This window comes from Drosophila rhopaloa, unplaced genomic scaffold (genome assembly GCF_018152115.1).
Source record: "Drosophila rhopaloa isolate 14029-0021.01 unplaced genomic scaffold, ASM1815211v1 contig_155, whole genome shotgun sequence".
NCBI lineage: Eukaryota > Metazoa > Arthropoda > Insecta > Diptera > Drosophilidae > Drosophila > Drosophila rhopaloa.
In genome coordinates this window covers 4,621,858-4,644,122 of record NW_025335034.1, presented here as the reverse complement: position 1 = coordinate 4,644,122, position 22,265 = coordinate 4,621,858, and the positions used below count along the sequence as shown (strand labels likewise).

Sequence of the window (22,265 nt, the reverse complement as noted above, 5' to 3'; positions counted from 1 at the left end):
ATAACAGTGTACCGAACTTGATTTTAAGGGATGTATAAGTTTCAAATAATTAATATTTTAAGTTTTTAATAATCCACGTCTGTTATTACCAGTAGTCACTGTCCATCGTATGAGCTCAATGAATATTATATTTTCCTTGAATTTCCCAAATCACTGTTCCCTGTTGTCAGTCGACTCAGACAATATATATAGACGTTCATATGTATCATCAAGATTCGCCAACTCATTTTCAGCCCCATTAATAGAACCACATAATACATTTTTGGATTCATCGATATAAAAAATTGTTTTTATTTTTAATAGTAGTTATAAATATTGCACTGCTTTAAATAACTGGAACTCGAAGTTTCCCAAATGGTTGGTTTGATATTGCACCTAGATTTATACGGATACGATCTTAGAGATAAAGTCACACTGAATGTTCTATAGGAGGTACTTAAAGCTACACTTGATTACGTTTCGCAAGATAATTATTCAATCAATAAGGACGATAATTGTCTTGGGAAACATAAGCCGTTCGAGGGATTATAGGATTATGAGTATGTGAGTATAGCCTTTAAATATAAGCTTATGTGCTATCTACTTCGTAACTGAGAGCCGGCTTCGAGTGGCGGATCCCACATCCTGGTCTATGGCAAGTACCCCAGCGAGTCCTCCAGGGAGGCGCTAACCGCCCGCATCGACTGATAGCTGCCCATGCGGCTCCGGCTGGCGTTGCTGCGGATGGAGGCGGCCTTGGCCTCCATGGCCTTAAGGTTGGCCAGCAGGTTGTCGGCACTGCCCATGCTCTTGCCCAGCGGCAGGGGTAGCGGCAGGGGCAGGGGCAGCGGCATACCGCCGCCCATCCGATCCGTGCTGAAGGACTCACGGGTGCGGTACGAGGACCTCCTGGAGGAGGCATTCGATCGGCAGCTGCCCACCCTCGATCCCGGTCCCTTCGGCGGGCACAGGCTCTTGATGTCCGTCGTCTGGCTGAGCTTCATGTCCGCGAACACCGCCGCCGCCTCCACGCTCTTCTTCACGCTCAGCGCCTCATGGGGCTGCACCGGCTGTCCACCTCCGCTGATGCTGAAGAGCTCGTAGTCCAGGCCCAGCTTCTCCGACGGCTTGCCCTTGCGGGCCGCTCCAGCGTTTCCTGGGCGGGACTTCCGCTGCTGCTGCGACAGCGAATCCTCGCTAATGGCCGCCGCCGCCGAGGATCGCTGACGGCGATGGGTGCGCTTGCAGTAGCACTTGCTGGCGCTCACACAGCTGTCCGAGTCGCAGGACGTGGTGGTCTCCGTGAGCGAGTTGTGGGCCGAGTCCCGCTCCATCGAGCTGGCCGGCTCCTCCTCCACCATGGAGCAGTAGCACTTGTCGTCGGAGCGGCACGAGATTAGCGAGTGCCGGTTAGTGGCTGCCGTTCCTGCTACATTTTTGGACAGGACTCCGCCGCTCGAAGGCTTTCGGGTGGGCGAGGCCACGAGGGCCATGTTGCGCTCGTTCTTCTGGCGCAGCTTGTGGTTCAGGTGCTCCGTGCGCAGGCTGCAGTAGCAGCGATCCGCCGAGGCGCAGGCGCAGGACTCGGAGTCGTAGCTGCACTCCGAGCAGGACACGTATCTGCGGGATATCAGGATTTAGTTACACCGAACATTTTAAAAACCATTCTTAGACGCAAAAAGGCATTGATAAGAACGCGAATTAGAAAAGAGAGTTGGAAAACCAAAGCTATACCCTAATGTTTCAAGATAAATCGCTTTAATTAACTGGCTAAAGAATTTATTTAGATGAAATTTCTTAACGATTCTTATAAGTGGCAAATCACTTTTTTTATCCTAGAATTACGATTTGTAGTACAAGTTCATGAATTTGGAGCACAGATGTCTCTCCATTCAAAGCTATGGAACTTAACAAATCATAATTAACGAAACTTATTTTTTTTGTTTAAGCTAGCCAAATATCTAACAAAAGTAAATTTTCCTAAACCAAATACACGTATAGTGAATTCAACAACTCCAATTCTACTTAATATATTTTTTAAATATTATATATCAAACTCCAAGAGTTAGGTTCAAAATTGGAATAAACGAAATTTATTTACTAGTTGTTGCCATGACCGCTATTTTATTTAGACGTTCTAATAAGTTATTTTTTTCTGAATGGTATAAATACCTAATAGCGGAAACATACCCACTGCTGCTGTTCCGGTTGAGTCCTTGGGTGTGCTCGTTTCGCACCACCGACACATCGGAACCGCTGGTGGCCGCCCTATTCCGCTGGTGCTGCTGCTGGGCGTGGCCATGGGTGATGGGCGGTCCGATGATGATGGGCGGACTGATCTTGCGCTTGCCCTGGCTGTCCAGAGTGGCCTCCTTGGAGCTCACCGCCGGCTTGGATAGCTTGCCGCGGCACGAGCGGAACTGGCCCAGCTGGAAGACCTTCTTCAGGCTTTTGGTGCCGAAAAAGCTGCTCTTCGATTTCTTCTATGGGTTCAGGGAATATTATTCTGATCGTCCAGACTTAGTGCGCCTTGATGACCCACCTGTGATCCGTTAACACAAGCCTTGCGCTTCTGTTTCTTCTTCTTTTGACGCCGCATGATGTTCTTGGAGCGCTGGAAGAGCTCGTCCTGCGTAAGGGTGACGGCCAGCTTGAGCAAGAACTCCTTGTAGATGGGCTTCAGATCGTTGAAGGACATGCCGTCGGCGTCTATGATGGCGTATAGGATGTCGTCCAGCGAGTGCAGGTTCTCGTGCAGGCGAAATTCGTTAAACAGTTCGCTGAAACCAAGTGGGGAACTAGAAGCACAATTCAAGCGATGCCAATCAACCAGGCCAAACCTTCTCCCCCATATTGCAAAAAGACTGCCTCCCGTGCCCAGGGTCAGATGCAGTGGATTAGTGGCCAACTGCACCTGTCCCCCAGTCCGGTGGCAATACTCACCCTCCTCCGCCGCCGCCTCCGCCGCCCAGTTTGCCGGAATGGCGCCTCGCCGCTCGCGACTTGTAGCGGGTCAGTCCTCCGGTGTTGAGGAAGCTGCCGGATCTGGGGATGGCCACCCGAGTGAGGATGTCCCCGTTGGCCGGTGCCACATCGACGCCGGCTGACAGTTCCGTCCCCGCCGAAGGCTTCTTGCCGGGATGCGAGTTCTGGTGCAGCCGGGTCACGTGTCCATTGCCGCACACTATGCTGCCACTACGGGATGGCGTTCCAACTCCGCCGTTCCTGTGCCCGCCCGAACCAGGAACTGTGGTGGGAACTGGCGGTGCCCGCTTCGACTTGTGCGACTTCCGTCTGCGCTCCTCCGTGGAGGTCTCCAGCTCGGCAGCCTCGTTAATGACATTGCTGTGAGAGCTCAAGGAGCTGTTCGAGACCCGCTTCTTGCGTCCGGATCTCGATGGAGCCCCACCCCCTCCGGAACTACCCCGGAAGGAGCTGCGTCGCCCGCTGGCACTGGGCAGGATCTGGGAGCGGGACAGGTAATTGGAGCTGGCCAGCGCCGAGCTGCTGGCGATGCTGACGCAGCTGACCCCGTTCTGCTGGCGGGGCGTCCTTCGCTGGGTGTTCCGCCGCGAACTGGTGCTCACGTGGGCCATCAGACTCTGGTAGAGCGTGGCCGCAATCACGATGGCGTCCTCGGTGCTCTTGCAGATGAAGCCATGGCACTCGAGCACCTTGGGCGAACTGGCCGAGCGCATGACCACCGCGAAGATGGGCGCGTGCACATGGATGCTGTGCTCCACCGCCAGCTGTTCGCTGGAGCTAAAGGGATGGATGTATTTAGCCATTAGTAAGGTAGAATATTAAAGTTGTTTCAAAAGTCTTTCCATTTTGAAAACAATATTGGAATTACAACTTTCGGATTCAGAAATCCTTTGCAAAACTATACAACGGAAAATAAAATTCAAGCTTTGAAAAGCAACAAATTATGACTCCTACGGATTTTAGGTTTAGAACAACTTTGAATATTTACAATATAATTCATAATAAAGTAATTGAGCATTATTTTGAAAAATCCAAACAAACTTATTTAGATAACTTATTTTCCTTGTGGTCTTTTCTTTTATCTGTTTAAGTAGGTAGCTTACCTCAGTGGCTGGAACAGGGCAGTCTTGTCAATGTTTTCGGGATCGGTGATCAGAGGCAAGAAGGCTGCGCCACCGTCGTCATCGGATATGACGAACTTCACCGCCGACCACACGGCAATGTTGTGGAAGGGCGTGATGAGGGCGTCGCTCTCCTCCGGAATACCCGCTCCATTTGAGACGGCCATTGCGCTGATCTTCACTCTCAGTCCGGTGGCGCAGATATCCAGCGATCCGGAGTTGAGCTTATGCTGGATGAGCCAGGATATTGGTATTAGTTGCATAATACTCCCATTATTGAGTGAGAACACCCACCTTCTTGGTCACCTCGCTGAGGTACAGCTGTCGCAGCGGCTCCTGCAGACCCTGCAGACTGGTCACCTTGTCCTTCAGCGGCAGCGATCCCAGGCAGGTGATATCGAAGCTACTGGTCGCGTCCTTGGCCACGTCCGTGAACAGCTGCTCGATCTGGGCCTGCACACTGTTGCTGATCCGCTGCACGTCCTTCTTGGCCGCCTCGGCCAGCACCTTGGCCGACTGCCCGTTGTCCTGCAGGAAGCTGCTGAGGGAGCGGGGCGTGTCGCCCGAGGTGCTGGCCAACTCACTGCGCCCATACATGATGATGGAGCGGGTGCGATGCGATCCCCGGGGATCGTCGAGGCGGCTGCTTCGCATGGATCTGGATGGGGGATACAGAAAGTAGCATTACATTAATGATCCTAAATAGTCTCATTGTATCGTTGAATTAATAATCATAAATTATATAATTATAGATATAGGGAAATGCGCTCAAAGAATAGAAAACATTTAATTGTAAAACTTTTAAAACCAAATCATTTAAAAGGCCCTTCTAGTTTAAATTGTAATTTTATTTTATGATTCACATATTTTTCTTGAAAATAAATCGTTTTTATTAACTGGATGACAATAATTAATGGATAATAAATTTATATAGATGAAATTTGCTAACGGCTCTAACGAGTAGACATATCACTTATTTCTTTATTTAAACTCCAGAATTACGATTTGTAAAACTAGCTTGTGAATTTGGAACACAGATGTCATCCCACTCAAAGCGAGTTCTTTTGCGAACTGAACCAAAGTTACGGAATTTCGTTAAAGAAATTCCTGCTTTGTTTTTTAAAGTATAATTATTTAATAGCCAAATCGACAGAAAGTTCTTTCACAAAATGAATAAAATTTAAATTTCCCGAACCACATAATTTAGAATGTCATCTAGATCATCGATTAGATTAAAAAGTTGATGAATTTCAATTTGTATTTTATGAGCCGTTCTCCAGTCAACACTTTTAGTGCTTAAAACGACAAAACGGTTCCATTTTTGTGAAAGTTTGGCTGATTAACGCACGAACAACCTGAGATTAGCATATTCGACTCGCAGCGGAGTTTGAGTCCGACTGCCTTCTATTTGCGAGCTTGCTGGCTGGTAGCTGAATTGGCCACATCCTGCTGACCAGGTCAGAACCCAGGTCCCATGAGTGCGAGTGGAAGTGCGGAGAGGTTTGACGGGATAGAGGCGTTTCGGCGGCCAATGGCCGAATGCAGCTTAAGGTGTTCCCAATTCGAGCCATTCCGTTTACCGCTAGTTGACATAAAATCGGAAATGCTTATTTCCATAGAACGTCTTCGGCCGTCGAGAGTTTTGAATGGGAATGAAGATGAAGGTGACGATGAGTGGTGGGCATTGGAGTGGGGGGCTCTTGGTTTTCTTTCTCAATCAATTAAGTAGTTCGTCTGCGAATGTGTGTCAACGATGAATATTTAAGCCAAGAGCAAGTGTCGCTCTATCTTTGGCTGCTCCAGCCTCAGGTTCCCCCCTATTCTCCCCCAATTATTCCATCGGACAATAAAGTTTTTAATTTTGGAACTAACTGTAGTTTTCGTTGGTTATGGAAATGCAAAACGGTAAACGAAATATCTCTGGGTCTCTCACTCGCCGCTCGTATCTGTATCTGAATCTGAATCTGAATCTTTGAGTAGTTTGTGTAGCTTCGAGAACGAAAGTGTTGGGTGGTCAAAGGCAGCTCAGAAGGCTAATTGATTTGTTTTGCCCTGAGATGGAGAGTGGGGCTAATGGGTGAAAAAAACACACCTCCCCAGGCTATTTGCTCCCAATTACAAAGTTTCACCCCGAAAGCCCCAACTCACCTGGAATCGTCGAACATCAGATCGATCTTCAGTTTGTAGATGGAGTTGCGGCTGACACTCGAATTGTTTTCGAGCTGGTCGCCGTCCAGGAGCCGAAAGCCGGAAGAGTTGCTGTTGCTGTTGCTGCCGACGGGCTTTCCGCGGGTCCGGGCCGCATTCATTTTGGGAACAGCCACCGCGGTTTGGGAGTCCACCTTGCAGGTGACCATCCTCCTCCTCCTGGGGGGCTGGACGTGCTAAACACTCGCGGAATGCCGCTGCTGCGGATGCAAATCGCTGTTTGCAATGCACCGTGCAATGTTCACTGTTCACTGTTTCACTGTCTGGGTATTATTGGTTTTTGTTTTTTTTCTTTTTTGGCGGCGAAGGAGCGCGCAATTTGTGGGCAATTAGCGGTGAATGCAATCCGTTTAGGCGCAATGAACGTTAATTTCCAGCATGTTAGCGAATTACACGAGCCTCGGCCTCACACACTTTGCATAGGGTGAGAGTGAGATACTCGGGGAAGGGGGTCTCGATCGCGAGGTGTTGCATGGCGTGCTCCGCTGGGACCATCATTCAATCTTCATTCATCGCACTGGAGCCGGCTCATTAATTAGCTGCAAGCAAAACCAAAAACCGACAAATTTTAGCATAATTAGATTAAGGCACAGGCCCGGCAACCGTTGGCCATTCACGAGGAAAAGGTATTGCAAAATAGTTATTAATAATTTGGTATGATAGCTTTTTGGTTTTTCAGCTTCCAGTTTCAAGTTGTTTTTTTTTTGCGCCGTTTCGGCTGATAAATTGCCCAATGAAATGCAATTGTTGTATCGGAAAAATGTTGGCTATTTGCGAACGCACAGAGTGGGATACGGGTTGCATCTATGAGATACTTTCACTGCAGAGATATTCGCGATAATTAGCAAATGCCGAACACACACAAGCACACACTCGAGTGAGCCAATTTGAAATGCCATTTACTTGTGTGCCTTATTGAACTTCAACTCCACTGCACCACATCGTCACCGACTACGACCCAATCCGGTGAAATACAGGTCTGGCTCTTGGTAATCCAAATCTCCAAGTGCTGTAACTGGGCTCCGAAACCGGGCGCTCCGTCCGAGTTCGTTGAATGCCACACGGCGACTGGCCGGGCTGAAACGTCGAAGCTCTCAAAAGAGCCAGAGAAAGATAGAAATGAGCGGACCATAACAACAATATCATCTCTGGCGTAAGTGGGCAGTGGCGGCACAATGAGAATGCCCGGCCATAACTGACACTGACTTTGTATCGCGGAATATGGCCAAACTGTTTTTCTTTGGCCAAATGTTGGGGAAGACGAACGGGTCCGTCGCCTTTCGACAGCCCCAATCACTTGCCCAATATCGCAGCATTATGTGTGATTATCATTTGCATACACGGCCATGTGAATGTCGCAAAGTTATTTGGGCAATGCACCTTTGGGTCCGATCCCAATGTCAGTCTCCCACAAATGTCGCACCCGCGGGCCAACTGCAATTAAAGCCAGTGTCGCCAGTCCGTTCGAGTGGGACTTTGGCTACTCCAAAATGCCGGTGGCCCGGGTTTTTTTGCCATTTGCGCAAGCGCAGAAGCTGTGACCGCGTTTGGGGGAAGGGGAATGGGAAGGGGAGGGGAAACCATCGGGCTGCAGCAGTGAAGGCATTTTCGAAATCAATGACCGTGGTCAAGTCTTACGATAATTGGAGCTGCCCGCGGCCTCTTTCGCTTCATCGTAAAATGCATTTAATTTTTCACTTTGAGCCGAGCTGAAATCGCTTGGGCGCAGTTGGAAATTGAGAATAGCTGGCGAGGAGTGAACAGAACTCCAAGGAAAAGAATAGTTTCAGGTAATAAGCGTAATAATTCACGGGCATGCAAAGCCATAATATGGTTGATATTAAATTTACATTTTGAGTTGCAAATTAGAATGATTAGAATAAAAAAGCTGCGGTGGCTTGTTTAACTAGGGGTTTTATCGGTTGTGGCACTATTTATTTTTATACCCGTTACTCGTAGAGTAAAAGGGTATATTGTATTCGTGCAAAAGTATGTAACAGGTAGAAGGAAGCGTTTCCGACCCTATAAAGTATATATATTCTTGTTCAGGATCACTAGCCGAGTCGATCTAGCCATGTCCGTCTGTCCGTCTGTCTGTCCGTCTGTCCGTCTGTCCGTCTGTCCGTCTGTCTGTCCGTCTGTCTGTCCGTATGAACGCTGAGATCTCGGAAACTATAAAAGCTAGAAGATTGGCATTTTGCATGTAGATTTAAGGAGTTCCTACGCAGCGCAAGTTTGTTTCAAAATGGTGCCACGCCCCCTCTGACGCCCACAAGCCACAAGCTGTGGCCACAGTTTTGATGCTATTATGAAAATTTTAATTGATATGTATTTGTTTCGTCAATACCTATCGATTGGCCTAATAAAAGTTTGCCACGCCCACTCTAACGCCCAAAAACCCATTAAACGCTTAAGCCTGGCTAGCGCCTACATTTCCGCCTTTCATGGCGCCATCTAACGGATGACTTTGGAACAGCTGGCCAAGGTGCTCAACAGAGTCAACGTTAATTTTCGATAAGGATTTATATTAAAGGAAATTGCGATGGTTTTCATTTGTCAATACCGAACTATATCCCAAGAACTATGCAAATCAAATCAAGTTAGCCAAATTGGAGGTCTGAGTCAAACAATGGCGTATGTGTGTATGTATGTAAGCATATACATATGTATGTATTTACATTGTACACAGTTGCAATTGTTTAGCGGAGTAACGGGTATCTAATAGTCGAGGCACTCGACTTTAGCGTTCTTTCTTGTTTATTTTGCTTTGCCTGGCCTTCCATAATGAAATCAACCTGTACCACATCGACCACACTCGTAATTCAAGATGATTTCAATTAAAAACTCCGTTTCCATTTCACTAATAAAAACTTTTAAGCCAGCCGCCGTAAAAATCTATCTCTGTGTTTACATCAAACTTTCCATTTTCCATTTTAGATTTTAATTTTGATGGCCTTTGATCGGCTGCGTTTGTTTCTCGAGTGTTGTCAACTTTTTCGTTTTATTCATGAGTTAACAGTAACAAGTAATTAAAAGTCGTCCGCGTGAGACAACAAGAAATGCGAAGCGAACTAATTGCCCTTTGTTTGTGAGGAGCCTGTCCAGAAAGCTCTTACTTTTATTACTTTTCTAGGCCCTTCGACCTGGCCAGATCGGTGTGACTGGTTTCGTTTTAATGGGCCTCGAACGGAAAACGTTTAAATAAGATGCCTGACAGATGATAGCGAAGAACCTGAATTTCGTTTTCAACGCGAAGAACCCGAACCTTTTCGTTTTCGTTTTCGTTTTCAACGGTTTTTCTTGTTAATGGCTAGAATTTTCCTTTGTGCGTGGCCAGCTTTTACTTTTAAGAGAATTTTCTATTGGTAGTTAAACCGTTAACTGCACGCATTCGACGGGGTGGTTGGGTGTTGATGGGTGATGTGATTTATTTAACAAATAACATCATACTACCGTGATCATCACTTTCTCTATTCAATTTACCAGGCTGTGTTTTATCTGTAGTTTCGGTGTCTGTTTTAAAGGTTTCTTGTACGAGTATGTGCAGCGGCAGCTATTTCAGAAATTAGTCGTATTTTTTGCTCAGCGTCAGCCCGACGAAGGCAGGCAAGCTTGAAGATACAGATACAGCCGGAGGGTTGAGCTGGAGCTGAAGCTTGGAGCTGGGTGCGCTCCGAGAGATACGCTTGATTCCTTCGCGCTCGTCTTGTGCCCAGCATTGCGTATCTGACATGCGCAGGCAGTGAGAGAAAATGCGACTACCCAAGGCCCCATTAATCTAGACGGAAAGCGTAAGCCATATCATTGAAAGCCCACTGCTAGCCTAGGTGAGAACATTTTCGCCAGTGTACTCGAGTGGACAAGTTCTGCAAATTATTCAAATCATTTACACAAAAACATTGCGCAATTAAAGTTTCATGACTTTCCCTGCCTCAGCCCAGACATAATCGCTCTGCGAGACTTTCTTTGTAGAATCGCGGCCCAGAGTGAGATGTCTTTCCCTCCGTTCCAAGTGCCCTACTCCCCACGAACTCCATTAGGCTCCATCCATTCATTCATTAGCCGCCCGGCCGTTGCGTCACGAACCCGAATCCAAAATGAGTCTTGAAAAATACACGACAATTGTCACATTGTGCTACTCATTACGCCATTTCTCGCCTCTTTCTCCGCCCGACCGACCCACTCATCCGTCCAACAATAGCGATTCACTTTTCACGAGGCGGAGCTGGCTCTGATACCAGCGGGTGGTTAAAAAGAAATTAATTTCGCGGTTTTTATCCCCTTTGTAAAATTTGCAGAGGCACTTGGACACTTTGCTTTACGATCTGGCTACGTGACTTGACCAAGATCACGACCACTGACCCTAAGTGGTGCGGATTTGAAGTCCTAAGCTTCTCATTAAGATGTTAAACACTTGTGTTGTTTTCGCCTTATATAATTGGCCAACAATCATGAGTGCATTTCCTTGTTTATATTGTCACTCGATTCGCTTGCTTTTATAGCTTTCTACAGTAACACTTCATAGTCCTCCTTTATCACTTGGTTAATAAGCTTTTTAACTCATTACCTAAGCATAAGCACTTCATGCAAATTGATTTCAGGAAAACATTTAAATTTAATTTAATTGTGTATAAACTAGACTATCCCTGTGACATATTTATTTTTAATAGAGGGTTAATTTTGAATTGGCAAAAAGAAAATCAAAAGCTCTTGCTTAACTGGGGCTAATCATGAATATCTTTTGGACAGGCGGCGTTATGGACACTTTACCGAACAATGCCCCTGCTTTAAGGAGAAGGTGAGGCGCATTACAGCGTAGATAATGAAATTCGACAAAGAAATTTGCCCAAAAGAGCGTGACGCGCGGCGCTGCTCATGAACTCTGCGCCATAAATTGCCATAAGCATTTGCATTTGCATACCACATGGCCACTGCCCATGGCCTAAAGCCCCCGGATCGGACCTTAGCCGCATCCAGTCACGAAAATTCTGATGGAAATTCTTCGCCGCTCGAAATGTTTTATGGCGTCGCTGGCCGAAAAGTTGCCTTTTAATTGGCCCCTTCAACAGCGTTCTTCTGCTGAGGCGGGTGCTAAATGGCTTTCATTTATTGCGGTTAGCTGGGTTCAAATGGCGCGTGCTTTGTGGGTCAGCTTTCCGCCCCCCAGTTCGTCGGAACTCCTCAAACCGGGAGTCGAGATGGACGTTAGGTATCCGCATTGACACCATCTGATTGTTGGCTAACTGTGCTCTTTGTGGCCCAGTGCCGTTCCTTACCGAGATAAGATCGTAATTCTTGGCTGGCCAGATAATTGTTTTCTTGTCATTTATCGCGTTAGCGGGGAAAGTTTGCACTTCTCGGTGGGTACTAGAAAATAGATTTTCTTTATTGCTATTCATAATTACGAGGTGAGACGCCACTGACCATTAAGGCCTCTAGCTAAATTAAGGGCTAGCTGCTTCTGACTGCGGATTATTGTAATTGTTTCTATTTTTGGTTGGAGTGCCTGTGCGGACACCACAGCGCGGTAATGATTGCCAATATGCGTACACTACAAAAAACAATAAGCTGATATTTATCTTAGTTGCTAAAATATATAAGAGACTCTTGAGGTTTAATACAATGTTTTAAGCTTAGATTTTGTCACTTGGATCTAATCTAAAAGTATTGGTTAGACTATTGAAAATCTAAACAGAAGGGCAATGATAAAAAATATATATGTCAGTTTGTTTTTTTGTAGATTTTAATAAAATTTGTGTACAATCGCTTTGACAACCGCTGTTTTAAATTAAATTTCTTTGAAAAATAGTTTGAAATGATAAGCTCGATAAAGATTCCATGGGCCCTCTTCTTGGCTGGATGTATAATTGTCACTCAAAGATATGTAGACAATTACGACAATCCCACCATAAGTGATGCATTGCCGACTGTTATAAGACCGACAATTGAATCGAGCTTGTAGTGCATTAGAATGGTTCATTAGCACATTCTAGCGTCCCGATAAAGAGATTGTTCGATAGCGGTAAACTGGTGATTGGAAATGGCTCAACGCACGATTATAGCCCCGTCCATCGCAGAACAGACGTGTCTGTGAGGAGATCCAGTCGAGGAGTTATGGCTGTGACCCACCTTCAGAAGTGGAAACAAGTTGCCTCGCAGCTGAAATAAACTGCGCATCGATGCTCCAGTTTCTGAACCGCGGACCTGTCACGCAGCCCCAGCGTCGAGGAGAAAATCTGAAAATAATTGCAAGAAAAGCCAAGATCCCTCCTAGAAAGAAGCGCGCGCGGACAACAATTGCGGCCAGCGGACAAAGCCCGGTAAGTAGGAAACCTGAACGAGTTTAGCAGGAAAAATGGCTTGTCGATCTTGATTCGAGTGTCGTCGCCATGGAATAAGAAGCTACCAACATTGCAGTTGCAGTGGCCGTAAATCCCGCTAATCGAATAAGCGTATGCCGCACTGCTAACAAGGCTTTTATGGTTGTCAACGCACACACCAGTTTTTATTTGCCATTCTTGGTTAGGAGAATGTCATGTTCCGAGTTTGTTCTTCGGGTAATTAGGATCACCTCGAACATTTAATTGGTAGGAAAATAAATAATTGCTCTACACTGGTGCAGACTAAGTGCACTATATCAAATCAAACAAATACCCAACAATGAATTGCAAGTTAACTCAAAAGGTCTTGCTCACATGTCGTATGAGTAATGCATATCTAGTGCACCCTAAGATAATAAACTCTTACCTGCTTTGGCTTTTCCGCGACACTATATTCATATCAAAAATCACTTTTCACTTGGCCGATAATAAATTGCTAAATGTTGGTCTTGATTTAACCCAGTAATAAAACAGGCAAAACTTTCTTCCTCAGCCCCGCAATCAAAGTACAAATTCAGCTTATTTTCCGAATGACTCGGTCACGTTCCTATTCTTTAGTCGGCGACAACACTTTCATTCATTCGTAATTTGCATTTTCCAGCCGAGAAAATGGTGTGGAAAACTCAGCAGCCGAGGCAGCGACCGGAGTGCGCGAAGTCAATAACGAGACTAACAGCGGCAGACCAATTTGACGGCTCCCAAAGCCAAAGTCTAGATGCAGAGGCCTAGAAAGAGACGGATACTATCGCAGAGAAAGAGATGCGGCTAGAGGTCTACCCGGTGCAGTGGCCAGTTTTGTTTTGGCTTCGGCGCATGCGTGCAGTTGGCAACCAAAGTGCTGACGGCTGACGACTGACAACAGCTGAAGTGGATTAGCCAAAAGTTCGGACAGCAGTCGGAACCTGCGGCGACTGGTGATCCTAAGTACGACACTAATGATGCCAAATTGCCACACTTAAGTCAACAGTAGTCGCTAGGAGTTTGCTAACTAAATATCTTTTCCCTTTTGCAAAGAAGTTTGAGTTTGAAGAAGGATGTTGACATGAATGATTTCTCTAAACAGCTAAGTGTAGGAAGATGTAAAGCTTATTCAAAATCATTACAAACAGATTATAGTGCTATTAGTGAATTAAGTTATGGAATGATTGATGTTTACTTTAAATTTTGTTTTACAGCAATTATATTTTATCAAGTAACAACTATTATTCTTAACGCACATACATTTTGCTTACTCATCTCTTTAATATAGCAATATATTGTTTTCTTAATCTATGTAATGATTATTACAATGCCCATTGACTTTAGAACTGACTATTTTTAATGTCTGCTTCGTCTTAATGAACCCGTTTAGAAAAGCTTTTGGTATCCGCACAAAAAAGATTTATGCTTAAGTTACATCAATTATTCCACCATTTCTAAGCAATCATCTCAATCATTAATGAGCTTGTTAAGAAATTACCTTGTAAAATTAGCAATATTACATAATTTTATAATTATTTTAAAGTTATTCTTTTGTAACAATGTACATAAATAAGTAAGAGGACGAATTCCATTCCAATTAGCAAGACGCTAATTTTAGTTAGAAATTCACGAAAATGTGATTACTCACATCGACTTCATTGGGGCTTGGTATTTTTCATTTGCATGACACCTATCCCGCTCACATGCAACATGTCCCGCAATCATAATGTAGTCCTCGCTTTTTTGGAGCAGGTCAGGTCGGATTCGCCTCGCCCGTCCACCTTGACTCGATCTCGAGGCCCAGTTTCTAGTGCCGAAAAGTGGAAAAACCTGCGTGGACAGTGGCCCAAATTGCCGCGTGCCCATTTGCTAGGCAAATATCTGGCCAATATTCGAGTGCACCGTTAGACAGACGATGGCGCTGCGGTCGAGGCTGCAGCTCAAGGCACCCGGGCCAAATTAATTCATGTTTTGGCCAGGCCGTCGATAGCATTGGCCAGCCAGGCTGCCCGCGCAGCTCCATCGCATCATCGGAACGGAAACAGGTTCGCTGACTCGGGCCATTCGGCAAAATGGGTCAATCTCTGAGAACAAGTGTCGGGTTCTGGTGCAACCCACAAAAGATGAAGTTGGCCAGTCAGCGGCGCATCTCAACTCCTTTGCGCCAGGCGAAACTGGGCCAGGCGATCTGTTCTAGTTCGAATCGGGGGATTTAGCTGAAATGTCCCACAGTTGGAGGAGCTGATCCAATACCATTTACCGTAAACGGCCTGGCTCCTTGCATGCAACGACCCATTTCAGATCGGACTTTGTCAATCTCAAGTCGCCTGTCTGGCACCCAGGTGCTGAACTGGATTTGACAGCCATTGGGGCCATTTGAGAAGTATTTCAAGACGGGATTATACTCGTTGAATAACTATTGGATAGAAAATGTCTCATTACAAACACAAGTAGGTTGGGTAATCTCCAGTGTGTTAATCTGCGGCATTGGCAGATGCTGCAAGACAGCTTAATTGTATCAGCTTTCAATTAATTTTACTCATTTTCTATTGGCTTGCATTTTGTTAGCCGTAAATGTTCCTTACAATGCCGACTTGTTTTTATTAAGGGACCAAAATTCAAAATAAAATTGGTTAGGTGCGTTTTTATTATTGTTTTCACACTTTAACTGTAATCTTATTCTTCACATATCACAGGAATATTTCCAAACTTCAATCAAGATTTCTCCTACTTTTAATGACAATACGAATAATTGTTGGAGTTTTTTCGCGAAAATGGGCGACAAATAAATATTAAGTATAATCTATTTAGAATATTTTTTTCCAATTTTAGGTATGGAAGATGTACCTAGTTATTGCAAAAGTCGTAGCTTCCGAAAGTCGTGTGTCCTCCGTGAAGACCCGTCGACAGATCCAAAAAAACGCGGAGCACAAAAGTAAACAAAGAAGAGTTTACCCAGACATTTACTTTTTTTCCAAAAAATTTCAATCTGTCGGGAAAAAGGTCAAAGTTACAGCACTGCAGGGCACTATTAGCAAAATAGTAAACGAAGCCGGAAAATATGCTAGAAAATTCTTACCATCATAATTTAATGTAAAATGTAAGTCTGTCTAGAAAAACTCTGGCCAGTTTTTTCTTCTTCTCTTCTTCAATAAAAACTGGTATCCATAATCACGAGAAAACGAGCCTTATCTCTATTTTGTTTTTTTATTCATGGCTTTTTTTGCAGGGCCTAGAGGCACCTGTTTCATTTCTAACAGCCTGATAAGGCACACTTTTTGGGAGACCTGTTTCAAACCCATAATTCGTACTTTCCAAATTATATTTAGAAAAATATACAATGTTATTTCTTAAGTATAGAGACAATGCTTGTATTATTGTAGTAAACAGTTTTAACATATTTTTGGTCGATTACGATTAAAGATTTTATACATTTCATTTTACGTATTTGGTTTTAGTTAATACCTATTCCTAAACATGGAACTTGGTGGCAGGGTGCGATTTTTTACGATTTATACTCGATGTTTAGGGCCAAATGACGTTACTAAAATACTAACAGTTGCAGTTATTAATTGGTTCGATTTCATGTTAGTCCCAGATTCTCTCTTTAAATTTGCATAGCTAACTAAATCTAGATAATTATAGACAGTGTACACTAAAAACCCAGGCCCTTAGGATCGCGTGGAGAGGATCGCAGAAAGGACGATAGCGAGACCCAGGACTATTAATGGCCCGCTGGTGTGGCCACCACTTCCTCCGCCGGTCGCCGAGCGGTATTCGTCCTCCGGCAGATACTCCCGGATGTGTCGCGTCTGGTTCATCATCCAGTAGAAGGCCCGCATGTTTCCCAGTTGCTTCAGCTCTTCGCCGACGACGTTCCGGATCTTGGCATTGTACTCGTTGAGCAGACGCTTCTCCGCGGCGCTGAGGAGCGTGCTGTCGATCAACTTGGGCTCGTAGGGCACCATGGTGACGTCCTGGAATGCAAGGAAGTGTGCGCCGGTGGTATGCGTGAATCCGGTGTCCACCACCTCGAGCACGTTCTTCAGACGGACACCGAAGTCGTCGCCCTTGTAGTATCCAGACTCTACACAGGAGATTACGATATGGTCAGTGGCTTGGATCTATGCTGAAACAACTCACCGCTGGAGAAGAAATAGCCCGGCTTGAAGTGAAAGCTGCTGTTCTCTCCGTAGGCAACTGATATGGGAGCTGTTTGGAAATTTAAACCATCTAGAAGAGATCTACCAACAGGAGAGACTACTACTCACGTTCCTCCACGGAACCGAAGGAGCCAATGCCATGGCCCGTTGCCTGCGGGAAGTCCGTCATGTCCTTCCACACCATGCTGCGCACCAGGGCGTCCACCTTGGATGGCATTATGTCAGCCGGGAACTTGAGTTGCGTCAGGTGCAGAATCCCAGCCAGCACATTCGTGTACGCCTTCTTCATCTCGTGCGTAGGTTCGCCAAATATGAAGGTGCGCGCGACGTCCGTGGTGCCCTCCAGATACTGACCACCGGACTCGATGACCAGCAGACTCTGGTCGGAGACCTCGATGTTGGTCACGTTGCTGGAGATGTAGTAGGGCAGGGCGGAGTGCTCTCCGTAGGCCACCACGGTGCGCAGGGAAAGACCTTTGGAGTGCTTTTGCGAGAGGCGCCACAGCTCCACCTCGTAATTGATCTTCTCCTCGGTCCACTGCTCCGTGTGAAAGCGGGTAGCCATGTTGCTCATGGCCTCGCAAATGGCGGCTCCATCCCGGATGTGTGCCCTCCGCATGCCTGCCTGCTCATCGGAATTCTTCTGCGCCCGCATAAAAATAATGGGGGAAATCTCAAAGACGACGATTTTGGCAGGCATCGAGGAATATATTGCCTCTGAGGCGCCAAGATCCTGAACACAAGGTGCGGAGACTAGGACTCGCTTCCAGATCTGGGCATATGTGCGGATGTCGCTCCAGATCTGATTGTACTCCTTAATCCTGCAAAGAAATTGTTGTTTTCCTAATACTATTCTACTTTTGATCAGATTTTTGTATTCTTACTTTACGCAATTTTCATTAAAGCAGTCTGTGCGCAGATGAAGATCAATACCCAAACTGATCTTGGTATGCTCCACGTAGAAGAATACATCATCCTGGCTGACAATAGCGTACGACTAAAGAATAAATCAAAATTAGAAGTTGAAGAACGGTTAAGAAAAATAAACCCACCTTCACCACTGGCGTGTAGGGAATGTCTGTGCCGCGGATGTTGAGCAGATAGGCAATCTCAGTCAGCGAGGTGATCACCATGGCATCGCAGCCCAGGTGCGCCAGTCGCCTCCTTAGCTCCTTTACCTTGTCCTGCCAAATCTCGCCGGCGAAGAACTTCGAATGTACCTGAATCACCTGGTTCTTGGGCGTCTCCGGGCGCTCGGTGCCCCAAATGTGGTCCACCAGATTGTTGTTGATCTTAACCAGCTTGATGAGCTTATAGTCCAGCTCCCGCTCCCATTGGATCCAAAGGGAGTGGGGCACCAGGTGCGGATCTGCGCCCACTCGCTTGTCGTATTGCACATAGCTGCTCAGCCAGTCGGCCAGGCTGACATTGCCGCTGGTCAGATAGATCTCCCAGTCGCACTCAAGCTCGCCATCCGCCTGCTGGGCATATCGCTGCTCCAGCCAGATGGCTGCTCCCTCACTGGTGACGGCTGCAAAGGCGCGGACTCCTGTGAAGCCGGAAAGATACTTCAAGCGCCGATCCCGGGGCGCCACCTCCTGGTTGAGGTGCTCGTCCGTGGAGGGTAGTATATACCCGTCAATCTCGGGCCCTTCCAGCGTGGCTCTAATCATCATTTGTTTGCGCATCTCCATCAGGCGAGTGTGGTAAGCACTCATGGGCTGGATCTGCAAAGGTCATATGGGTGAGTAAAGACAAACACATATACTTGAGGCATCCGGACTCACATGTTTGCCCTTGCGATATTGGCAAATCTCCCGGTGATAGCCTTTCGGCTTCTCCGCGGCCACGAAGCCCATGACTGCAAACAATCCAACAAGGCCATAAAAAATAAGACGAAATATTTGCAGGTCGTAAAAGATGTTGATAAATAAAATTTAAATTGTTGCCATTAGTATCCGAATTCGTTATGCTTATTTATTAATGGCCAAACTAGCGGGCCGAAAATAGCAACAAGTGCGTCACGGTAGCGGGACAAATTCCCACGCTCGTTAAACGGCCATGCGACGCGGTCTCCTCGTTTGCTGACTTTTTCTACATCTTCGCCCAAGTGGGATCTCCGTAGTGACAGGCTGAAATTTCGTTTGAATTTCACTTTCAATGGACCACCTGCTTCCTACCGCCCAAGTTGAGTCAACGCTGCGTATGCGTAATGGAAGCCTGCGCTACTTGGCGTGGGTTTTCGATTGAACCATAACGCAAGACGATGTGATCAGTGATTGGGATGTCAAAGCAGGGGGACAGATCAGCTGACAAGTGAGTGAATGCATGTCAGCCTTTTTGGCCAGCTTTTTAAGCACAATTTGTCAACGTCTTGTGAATTATAAAAAAAGAACTGATGCGAATATTTGCCATATGGACTGAGGCATTACTACATATATTCTATTGATTTATTAAGGCAAGCCGGCGACATGGTGGGCCAAAAATGAAAAACAAAAATACATTAGAGTTCCATTGAGGGTATCAACATTTTGGAATACATCTTGCCACATAGACTATTATAGAAAAAATTATTCAAGATCAGATGTAATTAAGAGACCTTCAAATTCTTGTAGTTTTTAGATTTTTATTTTTATAAGAATTTTTTCAAGAGTATTTCAGCTTCCACATGACCGATTCAGAGACATTTCCTTGATTATCTTGAATCTTTTGTTTAAGTGGAAATATTGAGGAATTAATTTTCTTGTTAATAGCCACATACTCATCTCTCCGAAATAAGTTTATGTGATTTAAAAGAAATACACGATAGCAAACTAAAGGCGGGCGAATGACAGACAAACATCCAGCCAACACAGCTGACTTTGCATTTGTAAAAATAAACATTATGCCATTTGGCCAGAGATCGCCTAAAACATATTCTTATGACGCACTGTGCATAACATTCTTATCGAAGTCTTCAACGGCGGGGGGTAAAAGGAATTCAAGTTCCTAGGGCCATGTGCGAAACGTTTTTCGTTTGCACAACTGGCCAAAAATACCGTAAATCGATCAAAAGTCCATAAAATCAACATCTTGGTCTGCCTTAAAATAACATAGTAATAGTAATAGGTGGTCGTACTCACCCAGCAAGATGCTCAGCGCCAAGCGCCAAATCCATTTGGCTGTCGTCATTGTTTTTATTTGCACTTAAAATTTCCCGCGATGTACTAGCCGTCCGCGGAACTTGGCCCGAAAGCGAGCGAACTGTTTGTGTTTGCCCGAATTGGCTCTTCCTGCCTTCTGTACTTTTGCGAATTGTTGCGTTTCCGAGGGTTCTTTTTTTTAGAGTAAACAAATCAAACGGTTGCAATTAATGATCTGGGAAAGTGGCGATCGGCGGGATGGGGGATGGTGCTAAAGGCTTATTTAATGGCCATTCGTCTGAGCGATGCACTTTTCCGGTTAATGACCGGAACGTGGCTGGGCGAAGCTATAGCACATGTTGCACCTAGCTGTCCGGGGCGGAGTCGCATGTGCCAATCCAAAGGGTGATGGCCTCGCCCGGCGCTTTCTTCTAATTGATATGCCGTGCACTGTGTGACCAACTTCTAGTCCCTGGGGTAATAACTCATCTGCTGGCGACATATGTATAAATAGCCATGATATCAGCCCGCTTAGGAATTTATAACTTCCGCTATTCGCGGGACGCTTTTGAATTCGGTTTTCTTTTTTGGAAAACACCAATTTGGCAACTATTCTAATTCGGTTTGTGTTCTGTAGCTTAACAAAATACTTAATTGCTGCTTTAATTAGCCATGCGTAAAGCCAAAGCCAGACCCGAACGAATCAGACCAATCATGCTGGAAATGAGCAACTTAAACCAGAAAGTGTGGGTGGCAGGGAAGTGGATGGGATCCGAGGCGATTGCCCAAGTTTCCCTATAGGGCACCTCAAAGGGCGGTGGTTCGAAACTGCTTGACAATAGCGCAGATGGCACACAAAACTGATTGATAGTGATTGGGTAATACACCAAATTTTCAATCTTTAGCTTAGCTGTCGATAAAAAACTTTATTTGTGTTCTCAATTGTTTTGCAATTTGTCCGGGCAAAGCTATTTTCATTAACATATTTCCAACTGACCGAGAAATAGTTTTAATTTCGATGTCATTTCACTTATTTTATTTCCAATTGAGCAATTCAAAAACAATTTCGCCGCCTGGGCGTTACTCGACTATTAGAGGTAATTTGTTGCTGCTACCATTGTTCACTTTGCCTTTTTATTGTCATGGTATTGGCGACAGATATGGCGAATCAAACGCCCCACATCCCATTCACAAATGGCACAACCCAGCCACCGCAATGAATATGGCATGCGAAAGGCCATTGAAAGGCATCGGAAATAATGGCATTAAATAAAAGTTAAGCAAATTCGCCAACTTGTGGGCGCTGTGTGTGTGAGCAGTGAGCATTCAGCATTGAACATTGAGCGGCGCTGTGAAAGTGGCAAGTGTCCCTGTAATCCGCCTCCGGCTGGCAATTATACGCTTGACTTTGGCACCAAAACAAGATGATGCTCTAGTTATCGCAGTGCTTGTGTATCAATTTGCATGTGCATGTGCATGCTGCCAAGTCGCAAATGACAGAGTGGACTCGGAATCGGGCCCACAATGTGCATCCAGTGCCAACTGGCCGCCTGCCCTTAGATCTCTGTTATATCACTAGTTGTGGTTTTGCTGGTGGCGCTGGGAAAAAACTGGATATGGATGCAACACCTGCCGACTGCCGAGTAATGTGCGGCCTTTTGTTTACGTTTCTAATTAAGGAACATTTGTGAATTGGGAGCGAGGTGGTCTCATTTGTTTTCTTCTCAAAATGCCAAACAAATGCACCGCCTTTCATTTCGGTTTCACTGCCGTCGCGGTCACGGCAAGAAGCCGCTGACTCACACCGAGAACATGGTTAAGCGGTGCTGCCAAAAAAAATACAAGCACCCCGCCAGCAAACACATAGATCTGCCTGTTTATTTAGTTCACTATATGTAGTTGGGGATATCAAAATTGAACTGAATTTTGCGCCAATGCGCACCTTGAGCGTCACCAAGCGCCAGAAACCCATTTGAAATATTTCACGGCATTTGCAGAAAAGACTGCACACAAATAACGGGCGGCTTCTGGGCCCACAGCGCGTATGGGTGACGTGCTGACAACGTTGCGTATACGCAGCGTATATCACTAAGTTTGCACAGCCGTCCGAAATAGCAGCGGAATTTCAGAATCATCTACCTTTGGCGGCTTCAAACACGCACACACACTCTCTTTGCTTTTTTTTAAGCCGAAGGAGGAGCGAATCCAAGCGAACCGCACGCGTCTAAAGCAACAAGCAAACTGAAAAACTTTTTGATGTTGCTATTTTGTTTTTTCAAAATGTGTGGCAGATGAAAAAGCGCTGGCACACACCCACAGAGCGAGCGAGAGAGAGACACTAGGAGC

The 22,265-nt window shown here is 45.7% G+C and overlaps 2 protein-coding genes across 12 annotated transcripts; both read right to left on the bottom strand.

Moving 5' to 3' along the window:
- Positions 1-259: 259 nt before the first annotated feature.
- Positions 260-13,322, bottom strand: LOC108048782. 10 transcript variants are annotated; one of them, XM_044457170.1, is made up of 8 exons: positions 13,041-13,322; positions 6,234-6,832; positions 4,380-4,743; positions 4,068-4,315; positions 2,923-3,741; positions 2,522-2,819; positions 2,152-2,462; positions 260-1,599 (listed from the first exon to the last, which is right to left on the bottom strand). In XM_044457170.1, the coding sequence occupies exons 2-8, from the start codon at positions 6,440-6,442 to the stop codon at positions 630-632; spliced, it is 3,219 nt and encodes a 1,072-aa protein (XP_044313105.1). In that variant the 5' UTR covers positions 6,443-6,832; positions 13,041-13,322; the 3' UTR covers positions 260-629. The 10 variants fall into 10 exon arrangements, with proteins under 10 accessions (XP_044313105.1, XP_044313110.1, XP_044313109.1 ...); XM_044457175.1 differs by having other exon boundaries at positions 2,170-2,462; XM_044457174.1 differs by having other exon boundaries at positions 2,152-2,459.
- A 2,616-nt stretch (positions 13,323-15,938) lies between these two features.
- Positions 15,939-22,142, bottom strand: LOC108048784 (probable Xaa-Pro aminopeptidase P). 2 transcript variants are annotated; one of them, XM_017129671.2, is made up of 8 exons: positions 21,862-22,142; positions 19,920-20,111; positions 18,585-18,658; positions 17,850-18,524; positions 17,682-17,794; positions 16,906-17,618; positions 16,778-16,846; positions 15,939-16,721 (listed from the first exon to the last, which is right to left on the bottom strand). In XM_017129671.2, exons 2-8 carry the CDS (start codon positions 19,966-19,968, stop codon positions 16,306-16,308), a joined length of 2,109 nt encoding a protein of 702 aa, XP_016985160.2. In that variant the 5' UTR covers positions 19,969-20,111; positions 21,862-22,142; the 3' UTR covers positions 15,939-16,305. The 2 variants fall into 2 exon arrangements, with proteins under 2 accessions (XP_016985160.2, XP_016985158.2); XM_017129669.2 differs by having other exon boundaries at positions 22,059-22,142.
- Positions 22,143-22,265: the final 123 nt, after the last annotated feature.

Coding starts and splice junctions, on each gene's coding strand:
- LOC108048782 (XM_044457170.1), bottom strand. CDS start 6,442: ATGGTCACCTGCAAGGTGGACTCCCAAACCGCGGTGGCTGTTCCCAAA. Junction 3,742..4,067: donor GCCCTGTTCCAGCCACTGAG/GTAAGCTACCTA, acceptor CCATCCCTTTAG/CTCCAGCGAACAGCTGGCGG. Junction 2,463..2,521: donor CTTGTGTTAACGGATCACAG/GTGGGTCATCAA, acceptor CTGAACCCATAG/AAGAAATCGAAGAGCAGCTT.
- LOC108048784 (XM_017129671.2), bottom strand. CDS start 19,968: ATGACGACAGCCAAATGGATTTGGCGCTTGGCGCTGAGCATCTTGCTG. Junction 16,847..16,905: donor CTTCGGTTCCGTGGAGGAAC/GTGAGTAGTAGT, acceptor ATTTCCAAACAG/CTCCCATATCAGTTGCCTAC. Junction 16,722..16,777: donor GGGCTATTTCTTCTCCAGCG/GTGAGTTGTTTC, acceptor TCTCCTGTGTAG/AGTCTGGATACTACAAGGGC.